Source organism: Falco naumanni, chromosome 7 (genome assembly GCF_017639655.2).
Source record: "Falco naumanni isolate bFalNau1 chromosome 7, bFalNau1.pat, whole genome shotgun sequence".
NCBI classification, from domain to species: Eukaryota; Metazoa; Chordata; class Aves; order Falconiformes; family Falconidae; genus Falco; species Falco naumanni.
The window spans coordinates 42,917,622-42,934,458 of NC_054060.1; the positions used below are offsets into that span (position 1 = coordinate 42,917,622).

At 37.2% G+C, this 16,837-nt stretch overlaps 1 protein-coding gene across 3 annotated transcripts in view; it reads left to right on the plus strand.

Moving 5' to 3' along the window:
• The window catches only part of TTC7B (tetratricopeptide repeat domain 7B), a 144,108-nt gene that overhangs the window by 45,367 nt on the left and 81,904 nt on the right, over positions 1 to 16,837 (plus strand). For all 3 annotated transcript variants that reach the window (XM_040601428.1, XM_040601427.1, XM_040601429.1), the window contains 3 exons: positions 6,634 to 6,712; positions 8,899 to 9,071; positions 13,618 to 13,681. In XM_040601428.1, coding sequence (XP_040457362.1) covers positions 6,634 to 6,712; positions 8,899 to 9,071; positions 13,618 to 13,681 — 316 coding nt within the window. The remainder of the gene's footprint in view (positions 1 to 6,633; positions 6,713 to 8,898; positions 9,072 to 13,617; positions 13,682 to 16,837) is intronic.

Sequence of the window (16,837 nt, forward strand, 5' to 3'; positions counted from 1 at the left end):
GTTTTGTTTGGGATTGGTACACCTCTTACATTTGACCTTTTAGGCCTTCCTAATTCTCCTTCCAATGCTGACCCACTGTCCCAAATGACCTTTTCTGGACTCCCATTTCCTACACTGTATTTTAAGCATGAGAAGTTGGAAGTAACACTTCCTTCTCACGGTGTATGGTCCTGCCCTTGTGCATTTTATTCCTCTCCTGTGCATGAGCATAGTGCGTATGTATAAATAATTTTGACAAAGTTTCAGTGCCTTTCTGTTTACCAGATCCCCCTGTTACTGCAACATGGGTATTTTTAAACAGTTTATTTGGAAATTAGTAGCTCCTCAGAGATTACATTCAAACAGATGTGTGTCTGGTAAGCAACTCAGCAGTGAAGTAATCTCAATTACTTCACTGTGACATTTTTATAAGACTATTGGCAGAATGTTTTATAGAGGTGGTCTTATGTTCTTCCTGAAATGTGTTGCTGTAAGCCTCATGCTTAGGAACACTGCATGAATTTTTACCTGCAATGAATGAACAGAGGAGGAGTATAAAGAAAGGTGTTTACTAACAAATATTCTGCTTATATATTTTGAAGTATTAGCAGAGGCTTTTCTTTCCAGAAAGTGTTGTCCCTGTTTGTAGCTACAACTCACATTTTGTGTGTTGTATATAGTGTGAATTTGAAGGGGTTTGGTGTTCTTTCCCTGCCTTTCCCCAAGTTAATGTATTCAATTACACTGAACACTGGTTCGTGATTAATGTGAAGAATATAAAAATAAAGACAGCTTAGTAAGTGTTTTCAGAATTGCCATTGTGTGCAAAGCAAAAAGGAAATCTTGCCCTCCATTCTACTTTGCTTTAGTATTACAGCCTGATAGCAAATATAAGAGTTGGCAATAAAAGGCAAGACTGTTATTAATTATACTGATGAATAAATGGTACATAAACAATTTTAAAGTAGTGGAAAACTGTTTTAACATCTCTAGCTAACCAGAAGCAGTAGCTTCAAGATTAAACATCTCTGGGGTTACCAACAAAGAGGTTTGATAACCTCTTATTTTGATTTGTTGGGGTTTATTTTCTTTTTTCTTCTCCCTCTCCTAGTTCATTTTTGCTATCATTTTTCACACTTAACATTACTGTTTTGACGCTGCTGTCCACACTTTAGCCGTCACATTGAACAGGCATACAGTGTCAGTGAAGTATCAGTGCCCCCCTTCACGACTCAGCTTAATTCTTCATAGGTGTTGTCCCTAGTTTTCTTTCATTGCAAGCGTGGCTCTCTGTTCCTCAGCTTTTCTGTTCTTTGGTGTCACCACTGGGAGGGCTGAACCACATACGGCGCTCAGGGTTTAGCCTTGTTTCTCCTTGCTCAGCACTGTCTCTGATAAAATATTTGATCTGTCACTTCAGATTAGCTCTTTGGGTTCTATGAAATGTTACACTTCCATTGATGCATCTGGCTGTTTGTTGCTGCTTAAAATCTTGCATCTTGGCAGAGTACACTGCCTTCATGGTTTCTGCTGCTGATTTCAGACCTTTGAATCTTTAAGACAGGTTGTAAAACCATGCCCATGTTGGTCACTCTGCTGAAGTTCCCCATGCTTTTATCATGCTTGGTATTAAACTGAGTGGCCTCCTAGGTCTTCAGTTTAGCATTCTAAATAAAATCACTGTTTGGTCCTGCACATTCTTCCTTCTAGTTCCGTAAGAGATTTTATATTTTCTTCTAAATAAAGATAAAATAACCCTATAAAATTTATAATATATAAATCGACTGATGTGGAATACAATATTAAATATTTACCAGGGTAAATTCTATTTTATTTCCTCTGTTAACTTACTTCCTTAGTAAAACTTTCTGGCATGTTTAGCACTACTTTCTTGTGAATTCAAGAATGGGCTTTTTTTGTTTATGATTTCTTTTGGCACGTTCTTAATCTACCCCCATTTCTTTTTCTGACAAGATCTCTGCTTGAAAGGAGAAACTTGCAAAATAATAGGAGGTAAAGTGCAACTAACTGATGCACTCAGTCTCTAGTAGCTGGAGAAGCCCTTTTGTGAATCCGGTCTTTGTGCCTTAGTAGTTGAATCTGGTACTTAGTGTACACACAGGCACACATATACACACGTATATAGTGTGTTGTATATATATATACACTTAAATGAAAGAACATTCTGAGGAGGAGCTGAGGTGGTGGTGTCAAGAGCAGTAGTAAACAAATCATGTAGTGTCCTGACACTGTAGAGTGGGATTCCCTGCTCTCATCTTCCCCATACCTACGCTTCTGGCATGCATTTTTCTTGTTTGCTTTTTGCTGGTTCAGATATTTGTTTGGCTCCTCTGTGGAGACATCTCATTCTCCAAAACAGCAGAAAACAAGCAGCAAAAGAATTGTAGCTTTCTGTCATTTTAGTGAGATTAATTGATTTACTGGAAGGTGTGATAATGGCTAATGTGGCTGTAAGAAAAGAGATAGGACCATGCAAGTGAAGGGTCAGCAAGAGGTAATAGTTAGGCTAATATGAATAACTTAGCCTGTTTACTGGCATGGCTTTGGGTTTAGTTTTCTCTCTTAAATAGGAGAAGTACTGAAATTTAGCCACCAAATTGCAGAGCAGGTGAGGTGTGCTCTAAGTTCACTAAGCAAAAATTAACTCTCATTCCATTTTTGATCTGTAAAAGGCAGTTAGACTAAATATTTGGGGGGTTTAGTTTTAAGCATAAGGGAGATGCCTGCCAAACAAAGCCATTCTCGCACTAATGGGGAAGATATTATCAAAATATGCTGCAAATACAAAGTAAATCAACCTTTCTGAGAAATTTAAAGTATTTCTTTTGTAGCCTGTTTTGAGTAGATAGTGATTAGATCTCTCTCCCTCTGTTATAAGGAATAGTGTTTGTTTTTTTCATCCTAACATCTTTCTATTGTAAACTGCTTTTCATTGAGTGGTTTCTTTCATTCTTTTCTACTTTTTGTGTGTGTGTTTAAAAACACAAATAGAAAAAGTATTTGTCTGGGGTGTGAGGTTTATCTGCACCACTAATGCCAAAGCACTGTTGTCTGATGCCAAAGGAAGAGACCTCTTGGTCATGATAGTGACAAACATGTTGTGTCAAAAGTTTGCTACTGCTGGCATACATACTTATATTCAGGTGTTCTGATTCTGCATTGAAAATTTCTCCTTACTGTCCCATAAGAGCACCTTTGCATAGATGCAGTTAAAATATTTTCAGTATTTTAAACAGAAATGCTGCCTGACATTTTCAAAGAAGCATAAAAGTTGATCTTGCATCAGAATAATTAATAAGGGTCTAACATAAATTGTTGGGGTTTAGGGTCCAAATATGTAGACACAAGGATGAAAATTATCCCAAAGGTCATCAATCCATATAGATTTTCAACAGTAGATTATACCTTTAAATCCTGGTTCTGTCTTTAACTGTTGTAGTGCTACTTAAAGAGTCAAAGTAGCTTTTTTTATCTTGAAGATTTAAAGCAGCAAACATTTTAATTGGTCTTTAAAAACTATGAAGGTGCAATTCAAAGAATTTGACTCAAACATGTTCTGATGGGAGGCAGTCATAAACACACATATACCTAACTAGCAATATCTGTCTGTGGGCTTTGTCTTGTCTGAAATTACTGAAAATGTGTAAGCGCTGAGTGCATATTAATGTACCATAAAATTCCTTCTCTTGAGAATGGAAGGGATCTCAAAGTCATTTACAGACACTGTGGGACATGTTTTTCTAAGTTAACCTGCCCTTTTGCTCTGGCATTCAGTCAGAATGGGTGGAACTGCTAACATGAAGGCACATGGTAGTGAAATTCAGGTGAAAGTTCTGTGCTTCCTAGGCTAGGCAGAAAAAGTATGTGCCAGAATAGCTGCCACTCTCTTCTCTCTGATGTTACAAACTGCTAACAAATACAGGAAATGTACTTTGCTAAAAGCAGTGCAGTGTGGGGATCAACCATACTGTTCATGGTATATTTTGCTTCATTACTCAAAGCATTTAACTCAATTTTTGGGTGATTTAGATTGTAGTTTTGAAGTGTAATTTTTTTAGTATTCTTCATGTAGAAGATGCTCAACAAATCTGTATTGTATTTGTGGTTATTTGTGCAGTGGATCAGTGTTAAATGCTTTATGAAGCAAAAAGTAATTCTGTATTTTAAGTTGATTTGGTTTTTTTTCTTGTACAATCTTACTGCTTTTTCCATGATACAGTAGAACTTCAGTCACAAGTTTCAGTCCTTTGTAGATGCTTATAAAAATGTAACACGTAACTAATAACAACCTGTCATGAGGTTCTTAAGGATTTTTAAAGGTTACATACTTTTTCATAGGTACTATTTTTTGTAATTTCATATGAAAAAATGCTAAATCCTAGTATTTCTTAAAGATTTAAATTATTGTGACTTGAAGTTCTATTACATAGTATATGTTTTATCTGTACTGGGAAATTAGTGCTTCTAGCTGCAAGCTCTTGCTCTCATTTAACAATTTTGCAGGGAACATTTCAGTTTAATTTTTTTGGCAAGTCTGTCTGTCTGTCTTTTTTTAAAAATCTTGTTACAAGGACACATCTGTGACTTTGCAATACAGTCCTTGAGAGAAAGCTCCATTCATGGGAAACATGCGCTTAGAGCAGAGGACTTAAAGCTGGGATTCCAGTGGTCTGGTTTTGGCTCTCTGTATGTGGCATGTGGTATTACTGAATGGTATGTGTTTTGGCTTTCCAAAGGTGCTGAAGGTATACAGCTTCCATGGAGTTCAGAGGTTTTCTTAAAATTTGGCCTATTGACTTTCTGTATGTACTTCCTTAGGATATGAAGTTGGTGTAATATTCATTAACTATTAAGAGGCCTGCCTGCATGAAATATATAAATAAATGTGATCTTTAATGCAGTTGTTTCCGTGTTAGATGTATATACAAGATATGTACTAACTGGTCTCTCTATGGTCAAGCTCTGCTGTGACCTGGACCTTTTACAGTCATCATTTCTTGTGTGACTGGTGATTATTTTTTAACTGACTGGTGGCTTGCTTTGACATAACTTTCAACCTGTTCATACAGGTTTTGTTATTTGGAAATGCTAGTCCTTTCTAAATGAGCTTTTATATAAAAGTATTTCAGAAGATGAACCTGGGCTAGTTAAAGATGTCTGTGCTGGAGACTAAAGTTTCTGAAATATGCTGATAATCCTTTATTATATAAAACAGAACAGAGATGACGTCTGTCATGTAATGTCAAGAGTAAAATAAATGAGTAGATCTCCAGGCAATAAGTGGTAAGAGTTCTCTTGATCTTTGCATCTCTTGATGCAAAAGATCTCTTGCATCAAACTCTCTGGTTTCATGTATTCTGCAACTAAATTTAAAGAAAGTATCTGTGTAAAAATGCTGACTTTTTTTGAATTTGTATAAAGTTGCAATTCAGTAAATCAGTATTTTAAATATATTTGTGAATAAAGACAGAGTAAGGAAGGCAATTCCAACATCAGCTTTATAGTGCAGTGGAGTAATGCTTTTACTTATGAAAAGCTTGCACAATGTGTAATGCTTCTTTTCGCTTTTGAGCCTGTGCAAGTAAATGTTGTGCAACTTGCGCATAAAGTTGCATCTTTAGATACTACAACTGTATGACATAACATCTATGACTTAACACAAAACATGCTTTTGATCAAATAGTTTTGTTTTGCAACCAAACTTCACATAGTGAAATGACTGTCCTATGTTATGTGTTGAGGTTGCAGAATTTGGTTGTTCAGCTCCGCAAAAAGCCAACCCAGTCCTTCACCAGTTCAAAGACAAACTATAAATATTAAGTAAAATATTCTCAACTGCATTTAAGTGCAATACAAAAACAGATAGCTGGGATACAGAGATAAGAAAAAGATAAAGCTATAAGACCATTTAAAATAACCTAGTTTGAGAAGAAAGTTCAGATCTGCTGAATTTGTTAGTATGAATGATGCTTCTGGGGGTCATAAATCTCTTTGTAAAAAGCTGTTCAGGCAGTAGTCGTGGAAGAAGCATAGACAAAGAAACTTGAGTTGCAGAAGCCACACCAAAAGTCAAGAACAGAGCACTGATCCCCCAGTCCTCTTCTGGCCACACAGTGGGCCTTGCTGTTTGTGCTCTCTCCTCTCTGAAAAGAAGTTTAAAAATTTACATTGCTTTCACTGAGGACTACAAGATTTACTCGTTTTTTATATCCCTATTTTAAGGTGTCAGCTAAAATGGAATGTTTTAGTTGGGTTTTTTTTCCCCCAAGTTTATACTTTGAAGCCTAATGTAATTGAAAATTAAAACCATTGTATTAGCAAGACCAGCTTCAGTTTTGTTTTTTCCCTTTTTTTTGAGTGGTCACTTCTTACACTTTTCCTTGCTTTCTCTTGAACTATCTACTGATCATGAAAATGTTTCTTTTTTCAATAAATTGGCAGGGAATGTTGTTATAGTCATCAGTGGTGGGGTTCTCAGGTGAAAAAATAAATAAATGTATCTCTCACCAAAAGTCAATTATGATATGCAGGGAAAAAAATGATGGCATGGATTTTTACAACTTTATTGAGTAATATATTAAGGTGTTACTACATCCAAGTTGGAATACTGTCAAATTCTATGTTTTTATACAGAAACTTGACGAGAGGAGTTGGTAGATTTAGAGAGTTACTAAGAGCTGTTGAAACAAGAACCACACAAAATCTGCGAATGGTAAGTTATATTAAACCACATTCCTATTCCAGCCAGATTCCTATTTTAGTAGACAGGTAAAGTATAAATATAGTGGATGAGTTAGAGACAAATAATCAGATACACAGTGTATTGATTAGGATCTGTTACCTACCACTTTATAAGGTTACGTTTCCTGGCTTAAGTGAATTGCTTAAAATGGAAAGGAACGTTTGATACCCAGTCTGTCTGCTATTTCTCTTTCCTATTTGTGGATATGGTTAAAATCTGCTTGGTCTCTGACAGACATACTTTCAACCTTAGTCATAATTGCCCTATTTATGACTTACCATAATTTCATAAGGGTGTTGTTTCATGGTTTTGTAAGGTAATAGGAGTGAGGACAGAATGCAGCATCTTTATATGTGTTCTATTAACTTGGAAGTTATCAAGTTATCATTTCTTTATATTTATTTTTTGTGTGGTAAAGCCTCTCTAAGGAAAACAGTGGAAGCAAAACCATGAAGATTTGTTATTTATATTCTCAGACAATAAACCTTTACCAAAAGGGTGATGTATCTTTTTGCATCTTTTATATAATGAAAGGCCAGTGCTTATATCTTTTGCTCTAACGTAATGATTTTCAAAATATCCTGGATTAGTTTCCTAATACTGGGCCTGTAAAACTTCCAAAGTGATAATAAGGAAGGTAATTGGTTTCTTAATTCATTTAGTAACCGATTCCTAGAAGGGTATTAAACTTACTAAATAATGGGCGTTCAATGGAGAGGGATAATATTGCAAACTTTAATAGAATGAAGGATGAAGGGCTTCTTATGGCATAGGAGTTAAGGTAGAAGATGCAGATCGTATGGTGCTCTCCATGGTTTAAACATTATGCATCTGTTGCTGGGAAGTGTTGCTGGGAAATACTGCCAGTTCTGATGCTAATGTAGATCTTGTCTTCCTTCTGCTGCCTTGATACTAATCTCTTGAGTTTTCATCATCGTGATATATAGTCATGCAGCTTGTATGCACATGTATTAAACATTAAAGAGGAGATAACTTGATAGTTACAGATTATGGGATGACTTAAAAGCTTTAATTTAATATTATCTATTTAAATAATATCTATGTAAGTGTTAATACACTTAAATATATGGTGCCAAGAATAGTTGGTTAAAATAAACTTCTTCATGCTGATCTACAACCGCATTGCACTCTTGCTGAGCCTTACCAACAGTAGCAAACAACAGCATCTTCAGATACAAGTTTTCAGAAGCCCCAGTCAGTTGGGGTTTGGGCTATAACTGTCTGTGGTCAGTTGACCTTGGCTGGCTGCTAGATGCCCACCCAGCTACTTTCTCACTCCCTTTCCTTACATGCCAGGGAGAAAATAAGATGGAAGAGTTTGTGGGTTGAGGTAAAGAGAGGGAATTAGCTTGCCAGTTACTGTCACAGGCAAACCAGATTTGACTTGGGGGAAATTAACTTAATTTTCTGTCAATTCAAAGAGAGTGGGATGGTGAGAAACAAAGACAAAAACTAAAGCACCCTCCCCCCACCCCCTTCCCCCAGGTTCAACTTCAGTCCTTCATTCCTGACTCTTCCACTTCCTCTCCCTACCCTCATACTCCCTGAGTGGTGCGTGGAGGGTTGTGATGAGTCTGTAACAGTTCCTCTCTGCTGTTCCTTACTCCTCACATTTTTCCCCTGCTTCAGCGTGGGGTCCATCCCATTGGCTGCATTTCCTTTAGGGAATATGAACCTGCTCCTCCACAGTCCTCCCAGTAGGCTGCAGCGTGGACATCTGCCTCTGTGGTCCTCTCCATGGACCACAAGGAAATATCTGCTCTACCGTGGTCTCTCCAACAGAAACATCTGCTCCTGGCCTGGAGAGGCAGTAGAGGTTATTTAGCACAACATATCTGAAAATATACTGTGTTCCACTCAGGTGCAACAGTTGGTATTGTTGATACATCAGATGTATCTGGATTTAACTGATAAAATTGCCGATTTTTTTGTTATTTCCATATTTTTCTTTGTGTTTAGAGAATTAAACTGGGCACTTGTACCTTTCAAACAGCAGTATGCCTGGTTTGGGGGATGTTTTAAAATAACAGAAAATATATTCTACTTGACTAGTCTTCACTAGAAAAAATCTAAGCATTTTTGAAGAGTTTGTATTCAGTGTTTCTAAGGAAAATATTTATCTTTCACTTTTACAGACGATAGCAAGACAACTAGCTGAAATTTTGTTACGAGGCATGTGTGAACAGAGTTATTGGAATCCACTGGAAGATCCTCCTCACCAATCACCCCTAGATGATCCACTTCGAAAAGGTTCAAATACTAAGAATTACGCACTCAGTAGAAGACCGCGAGTATACACTGGAGAAAAGTATGGCTGAGTTTATACCTCTCTTGTTTCTATAACTGCAATTGTTACCCAGTGCACTGGGTAGTTTAGTTTATATTTTTGAAAATTTAGAAGGAATTGGGCAATATGAATAAGAGTGTTTCCCATGCTGTGTGTATATATATTCCCTGAAGAGAAGCAGGGAAGCAACGTGCTTCTCCAAACAGAAGTTTGCACTGTATGAGTGAGACCTTTTGTTCTCAATTCTCAAAATTATTTTTTTTGGTTTTGTTTTATACTGGCGTATATGGTAGAGTTGATACCTGTTATTATACCTGGTGTACAAAAGAAAACATGAACTGAGTGGCCAGTCTTGAGACTGCACGTTTTAAAAGTTGTGTGCTGTTTCTAGACCTCTCTTCTTCTTTATCATAGAAGGAGAGGAAGTAGCAATATGGAAATTCAAATTCATCCCTGAAACATTATAAAAACCCAAAACATATCTAGCAATTTATCTAGCAGTTTCAAAGGTAGGGTTTTTTCCCAAGGCTGCCTTTTAATCTTCTTAGGTTAGTTTTGGCATCTATGATGTCACCTTTTTGTTGAACTTTATTCTTTCGCTGATTCAGGTAAGTGCTATGCTACGATCATTTTTGTATAGCGTATTCCATGGTTAATTCCAGAGTAGCTTTGGTGTGTATCTCTTCCTTCTTCAAAATGTGTGGATTTTTTTGAAAACTGATCGCCATTAGTATTATTATTAAATGTAAATAGCCATTTCCTTGAATTTGCACTTTTTATTAGAAGTTAATAGCTTGCTGATTGTTTGGTTAAATGAAAAATGGTTTCTAAGGTAAAGCTGTTTTCTTAGACACAGTCTGACAGTGCCAAAAATACATACAAACAAAAGTTTGCACTTTATTACAGTCCTTGGGCTTCAGGCTTACTGCCTGAAAGTAATGTGCTAGTACCAAAGCATACTGTTGAAATCTTAACAATTTGGCAGTCTTTTTTAATGTATTTTTTTATGTCATTGATACTAAGTTTGGTCTGATGAAACTTTGTTGCATGCTTGGTTTATACAACCTGCAACGTTTGCACTGCTCTACTTGTATTCTACACGCAAGTCCTTCTGGGATCTTGTATTTTATATGGTCAACAGCTTTTGCATGCTTGTTTTGATACATGCTGGAAAGCACTGTGAGCCAGAGAACTGAGAAATAGATGGTAGCAGTGGAGATAATGATCTAGCCAAGATTGTGATTTGCTGTAGTAGGACAGTGCTAAGTAATGCAGATGGAGAAGATTGAAATTACATTTAAACTTAAGGAAATAAAATTACAGAAGAGGTTGTGGAGTCTGAAGAATATCCCTGGAAATATTCAAACTCCAACTGGACATGGTCATGAGCAACCTGCCAGTCACCCTGCTTTGGGTGGAGGGGCTGTACTAGACAATCCCCAGACAACCCCTCCAACCTCAACTATTCTGTGATTCTGTGAAATCAGTGTGATCTGGGAATCTCTTTTGAGAAGACTGTTGTCTGTTCTATATGAAATTTTTTAATCCTTTTCTCCAAGGAATTATTTTTTTATTGTTGTCCAGCTGGATTAAAACCCAGGTGTTGTGAGGTTTTTTATTTTCAGTCTTGTCCAACTATGTCTAGGATGTAAAGTCATTAAAAAGCGGTCTCTTGAGCTTTAGGAAAAGGTGCATACATAGAGTTGAACATTCAATTTGCCAAAACAACCATTGTGTTTCTCTGCATGTATGTAATTAGCGAACTGTACATGCAGGCCACCTTTTTGGTAGAAAGGAAATACCTAGTTTGTGGATACATCTTGATCACTGTATTTAAAAAGTATGCATTTATTGCCCAAACATGAGGAAATCTCTTTTATGCAGTCACACATTTTCTCATTCAAATTACTTGGTTTCACACAGCAAATCCTAAAGAACAGTCTGTTCCTCTCTTACAGTGTATGTGCCTTATTAATTAATATGAAAGCATTTTTCCATAATGTGAACTTCCTGTTATGTGCAAAAGAGCCTGCTTCTGTGCTAGGTTGCTTATAGAAGCAGTCCTACCTTAAATTCTGAAGAGATGTTTTGTTTTAGTGTTCACAGTATATTTACATTGTAATGTAAAAGGTACTGTCATAGGGCAGGTGTTTGTTTAGCTGCATTTATTGCAGTTTCCATTAACACTTTATACAGCAGCAAGCCCGCGTAGTTATGGTGTCATTGTTACTAGCAAGCAGAATGGCCTTTATCTTCAAGAATTTCTAGCAATTCTCCTTCCTTGATCCTGAATACTTATTAGTAGGTTTCTCAGGCTCAGTCTTTCAAACTTATGTTTTTCATTGTCAACTCATCCTTTTGTATAAACATGCCTCCTGGCAAAAGTGGGGCTTTGTTCAGGGTAATTTTCTTGCTCTTGGGACATGGAAGTGAGGAGTTCCATGGTTTTATCAAAGCATGTAATTAAGTCCTTCACATCAGAGTGCTTAATACCAGATCAGATAAAACATATATAGCCAAGTATCTCTTCTTCAGCAGTGATTGAATGTAACTACTTAAGACAGTGAATAGCAAGACAGATATGTAGGAAACTTCTTCCTAGGTGTTCACATGACCACCAACTCAGTTTGAGTCTGATATGTACTGGTTTTTTCTAAATATGTTGCCTGATACGTTAGGTAACTTCATTGTGGCCTTTTGAAGATGGTGAATGTGATTTGCTTGATACCATTCATGATTTTGTAGATCTCATTGTTACTGCCTCTTCAGTTTTCTTTATCCTCACTTGAAGAACTGTTATACTTCTTGGTATCCCTTCGGTTGTTAGCCATTTCATGTTTCCAGTTGCATCTTTTGCTCTGCCCTGTTGCCTTGAAATTACTTTACTCATATACGTGCATCTGCCAGGAGACACAGAAAATGTCTGAGTTCGGTCAACTAAGTTGAGCTTTTTGCTTACACAGGTCAAAGATATTTCCCAGTAATTTCTGCATGAAGAGGATCTTCACTGAGACAAACATCAACTTATGTACCAAAATACCTTCAAAGTTGTAGGAGAAAATAATGTTTGTCTTGTTTTGATAAGTGACTTTTTAGTAGTTCTTTGTGAGGCAGCTTCCATTTTCTCTCTTGAGAAAATAATTTCTCTGGCAACTATTTCCAGTCATTACTCTACTTTCTGGGAACCATTGCCAGTCAGTCAGGTTAAATCTACTTCCAGATTGCCGAGTTCTGCGTTGAAGACTGGATAGATAAATAGAGAGCTCTGTGATGCTTCCTCTTCACCCTTCATTCCGTGTTCTGGGTGGTTCTTATTCATAAGTAACTGTGTTTTGAAATTTTTTGTTATGTAAAAATAAAATTGTCTCCTAAGATTTAAAGTACTCTTCAAAATCTTGTGAGCAACTTGCATTGATTAAAAAAATCTGACAACAAAACAACTGCCCTGGGTTCTTACCTGCTGTATGGTGCCAAAACACAGTTCACAGTGTTGCTTTCAAACCACCTGGAGTTCAGATGTGTTTCAGTTTCCATTTCTTTTCAGGCATTTAATTACTGCTTAAATTTCTAGTGTACTTTAAACACCTTTGGGTTGTTTTTTTTAATCTCAGGCAAGTTTTGTTTCCCATCTGTAATTTATTGTCGTTTAAGCACCCTTGGGACTATAGGAGTTGCTTATTAACAGGAAATTTTCTACATTTAAACAGTTAATTGTGGAACTATTCATCTGAAATAACAAGAAATAGTACTTGTAGTAATTCAGAAACAGTTTAGAGAAATAAATCTGAAGAGTTAAAAGACAGTCACTGGGTTTTTTTGTGCACGTGAGAGAGAATGAATGAATTCCTACCAGTTGTGTACCCAACAGATTACTGTTGTCTGTCCACCAGCATAGAAAAGTATCAGAAACTATCTAGTGGTCAGAGAAAGCAGTAAAGTTTGCAAACTAGTCCTACACAAACCTTCAGTATTGAGTCCTAAGGCAGTATACTTCATTAAAAACAAATATTTTAACTGTGTGGAAGTTAACAGTGGTTTTGGCAAGCAGACAGAGATTGCCATGGCTCTATTTAAAAATATTCACAGCCGTTGAATGCATCAGGAAGATAGTTCTCAAGGATATCTGATGAAAGACCAATAGAAGTATTTCTCCACATATTGCCTAAAATACAAAAGTTATCTTGTTCTTCTGAGAGAATTTCTTGTTGCCGACCTTTGGATCAATGATATAGATATGGCTCAGATAGATTAGGTGCCAGAGGCTAGGTAAACTATGGGTACAGTTTTTACAGTTGTCAAATTATGTGCCGTTTTGGGATATTTAAATATGTTCAACTGACAGCTGTGGTTGTTTTGTTCTCATATGGTGTTTGGCTAACTTTTCTGGAATGCAAATTTAGAGCTTATCAGAGAAATGCATTTTAACCAATCAGCTTTTTATGCAAGTTACTCTCTGTTCTCTTTTCTGGAAATTTTCCATTTTGTAGAGTACTCTTACTATATTTGCATAAGCTATTCCTAAAACTAATGTGTTCTGCTTAAATAATTAAATTTTTGTTTTGTACAGCATCTTTTGTCCTCAAGAAAATACAGAAGAAGCCTTACTATTGCTGCTTATTAGTGAATCTATGGTAGGTAAAATAGAATGAATGTATGTGTGCTGTCTATGTGTGTGTTTTGTTGGGCTTTTTTTAAAATGAAAATAGAACTTTCTTGTCATGCCTTACTTTATGACTTGTGTTGCATTTTCTGTTAGGAAAGCAGGCAGTTACTTCTGAAACTCAAGCTTCTGTTCCTCTGAGTCAGCAAGATGAAGTTTATGAATAGGAGTTTATCTCCTTTAGAGTGGCTGAACCTAGCCTCCTTCTAACCATAGGCAGGTGAACACAAAGCTAGATCTTTCATTTGCATCACTTGTCAGTATGAATCACTGTTACACCAGCTGTTTGCCATTCAGACAGTTTCAAACTAAGTTATTTTTGTTGTAAGAACCAAATCAAAGACTACTAGATAAGCATAATAAACATAGCTATAAAGTATTTTCCATTGTACATTAAATCTTGGATGTCACTCAAATTTGTAAATAATTTTTGATGATACTGCCATTCAGCCTTTGCTACTGGATATTTTTTTTTAGTGTACTCATTTCCTCAATAGGTGATTCCTTTCAATGGCCTACGTGTGCCTTCTATCAGCCTTTCATATTTTCCTCTAGTATGATTTTACTAGTTATCTATCAACTGCCACATATTGACATTCTCATACCAAGCCAGTTATATGTTCTCAGATAGCAGAAATGAAAAGCTGGAGCTGGAATGTTTGCTGTTTTTCTCACGGGAGGGATGGAACCTCTGAGGCATCATATGGTACACTGCACATCAATGAGATTTAGTGTTTTAAGTTCTATAGGTGATTCAAATACTTTCATGCTCTGAGATAATTTCTGTTTTGATACATTTAAATATGATCAGAACATTTTAGTGAACAATTGTCCTACTTGAACTATTCTGACGTGGCAAACATTTTATGTTGTAGCATGAGCTACTTTCCTTATTCCTAGCGATATGCTTTGCAACATTCATGACAGAATCTGTCATGTTGGTTTTTCCGCAGTATATGCTTACCACTGAAAGGGGCACCTGTGCCTCTGTTAAGGTGCCTGAGCAGCTCATGGAGATATACAGAATTCCGATGTCTGCTGTGGTCATGGTGTAAAGTGGAAGCAGTCCCGGTTCTGCAGGATCTGTCTACTGATTACTGTATTTGCTTGTGTACTTCCTTGTGTATCAGCATTAAGAAATGAAAAAACAAAAGTACTGCCCTTTTAAGTCTTGTTTCAGGTTACTTACAGCTTTTCCTTTGTGAATTAGATCAGCCTAATTATATCAAATGCTTGTCACTGTAGAGCATATACCCTTAATGAGCTTTCAGTATGGTGTGTTTTATTTACAAGTAATGATTGCTGGTTATCTGAAGCAAAAGCATTTGTTTTGGGGGAATATAAAATCTTTCACATGATTGACTTTGGCTAAGTTGTCTGTTCAAATTAGTTTTGTGGAGGGGAGGGGAAGATTTAGCATAAAAATATTAATCACTACAAACATCTTTCTGAGAGTTGAGAGCTGTTGCTTCAGTGCGTGCTAGCTTCTAGGTGTAGTAGTCATGAATACTATGTGGTTTATGATTTTGAAAGTACTATTTGAGAAAGAAGAACAGTTACAGAAGGGTGAGTAATCATTGGTGTTTTGAGATGGTATTGTGTTATTAAAGTAGTATAATCCCATGCATCATCTGTGAATTAGTAAAAACATGGATAAGGTGTCAAGACTTCTGTCCTTCAAGAACTTATTCAAGCAAATGTTGGAAAACACAAGGATCTGACATATAAGTAGCATTTTGTGTAACTAAAAGTAATCACATCATTGTGTGTATACAAGCCCTAGATCATACTGCTAGTTTCAGGGAACTGGTGATCTCTAACATCATAACTACTTATTTGGGTTAGAATTAGTGCAATATATATCTAGAAAATTGAATCTTGTTAGTGGATTACAAATGCTTCTTTTTTTGTCACCTTGACTTCCCTTAATTTCTGAATTCAGAAAGGATGCTTTGAGTAAGATTTAAATTGTAATGCTTATGAAAGAACTGCTCTGGGAATTATAGTTCTCTGCTTTTCAAGTGTTTAATTTTCTTATATGTACATTTCAGACTACAAAATGTCTCTTTTAGCCCCATGACTGCTGTTACAGTGTGTTGTCATGCCTAATGAGGAAAGTCAGCTGCAACTCTGCCATCACTCTTACTGTAAGATGCCCTTGTATTCTCGCTGTTACACTTGTATAGACCAGCCTTTCCTTATGTAGGCAGGAATGAGTAGAAAGGTGGGATCTGAAGGACCGGCATCTTTACATTACAGTGTATGTACATGTTGCTGCTTGTCAGCTGAGCTGTAGTAACAGAATCACAGAATGACTGAGCTTGGAAGGGACTTCTGGAAGTCATTTTGTCCAAACCCCCAGCTCAGGCAGGATGACCTGGAGCAGGCTGATCTGTCTCCAGAAGCCTTTTGAGTATCAACAAGGAGGGAGAGTCCATAACCTCCCTGGGCAACCTGTACTGGTGCTCAGTCACCCCCAAAGTAAAAAAAGTGTTTCCACATGTTCAGAGGGAACCTTCTGTGTTTCAGTTCGTGCCCTCTGCCTCTGGTCCTGTCCTGAGCATCACTTAAATGAGCCTGACTCCATCTTCTTTGTACACTCCCTTCAGGTATTTGTACATAGTGATAAGGTTCCTCTGCTGAGCATTCTGTTCTCTGGGCTGCGAAGTCCCAGCTCTCAGCCTTTCCTCGTAGAAGAAATACTCCAGTCCCTTATTCATCCTAGTGGTACTTTCAAGGTACAACTTGATAGCTGACTATCTCCAGTAGCTCCAGATTTCTCTTGTACTGGGGAGCCCAGTACTGCACCTGTGGCCTCACCAGTGCTGAACAGAGGGGATGGACTGCCTCCCTTGACCTGCTGGCAAGACTCCTGCTCATGCAGCTTGGGATACCCCTAGCTTTGCCAGCACATTGCTGGCTCCTGTTCAACTTAGTGTCCAGCGGGACGCCCAGGTCCTTTTCTGCCAAGCTGTTTTCCAGCTGGGTGGTCCCCAGCCTGTGCTCATGTCTGGGGTTGTTCCTTCCCAGGTGCAGGACTTTGCACTTCCAAGTCTTTGTTGAAGCCTTTGATGAGGTTCCTGTCATCTCATTCCTCCAGCCTGTTGAGGTCCCTCTGGATGTCAGC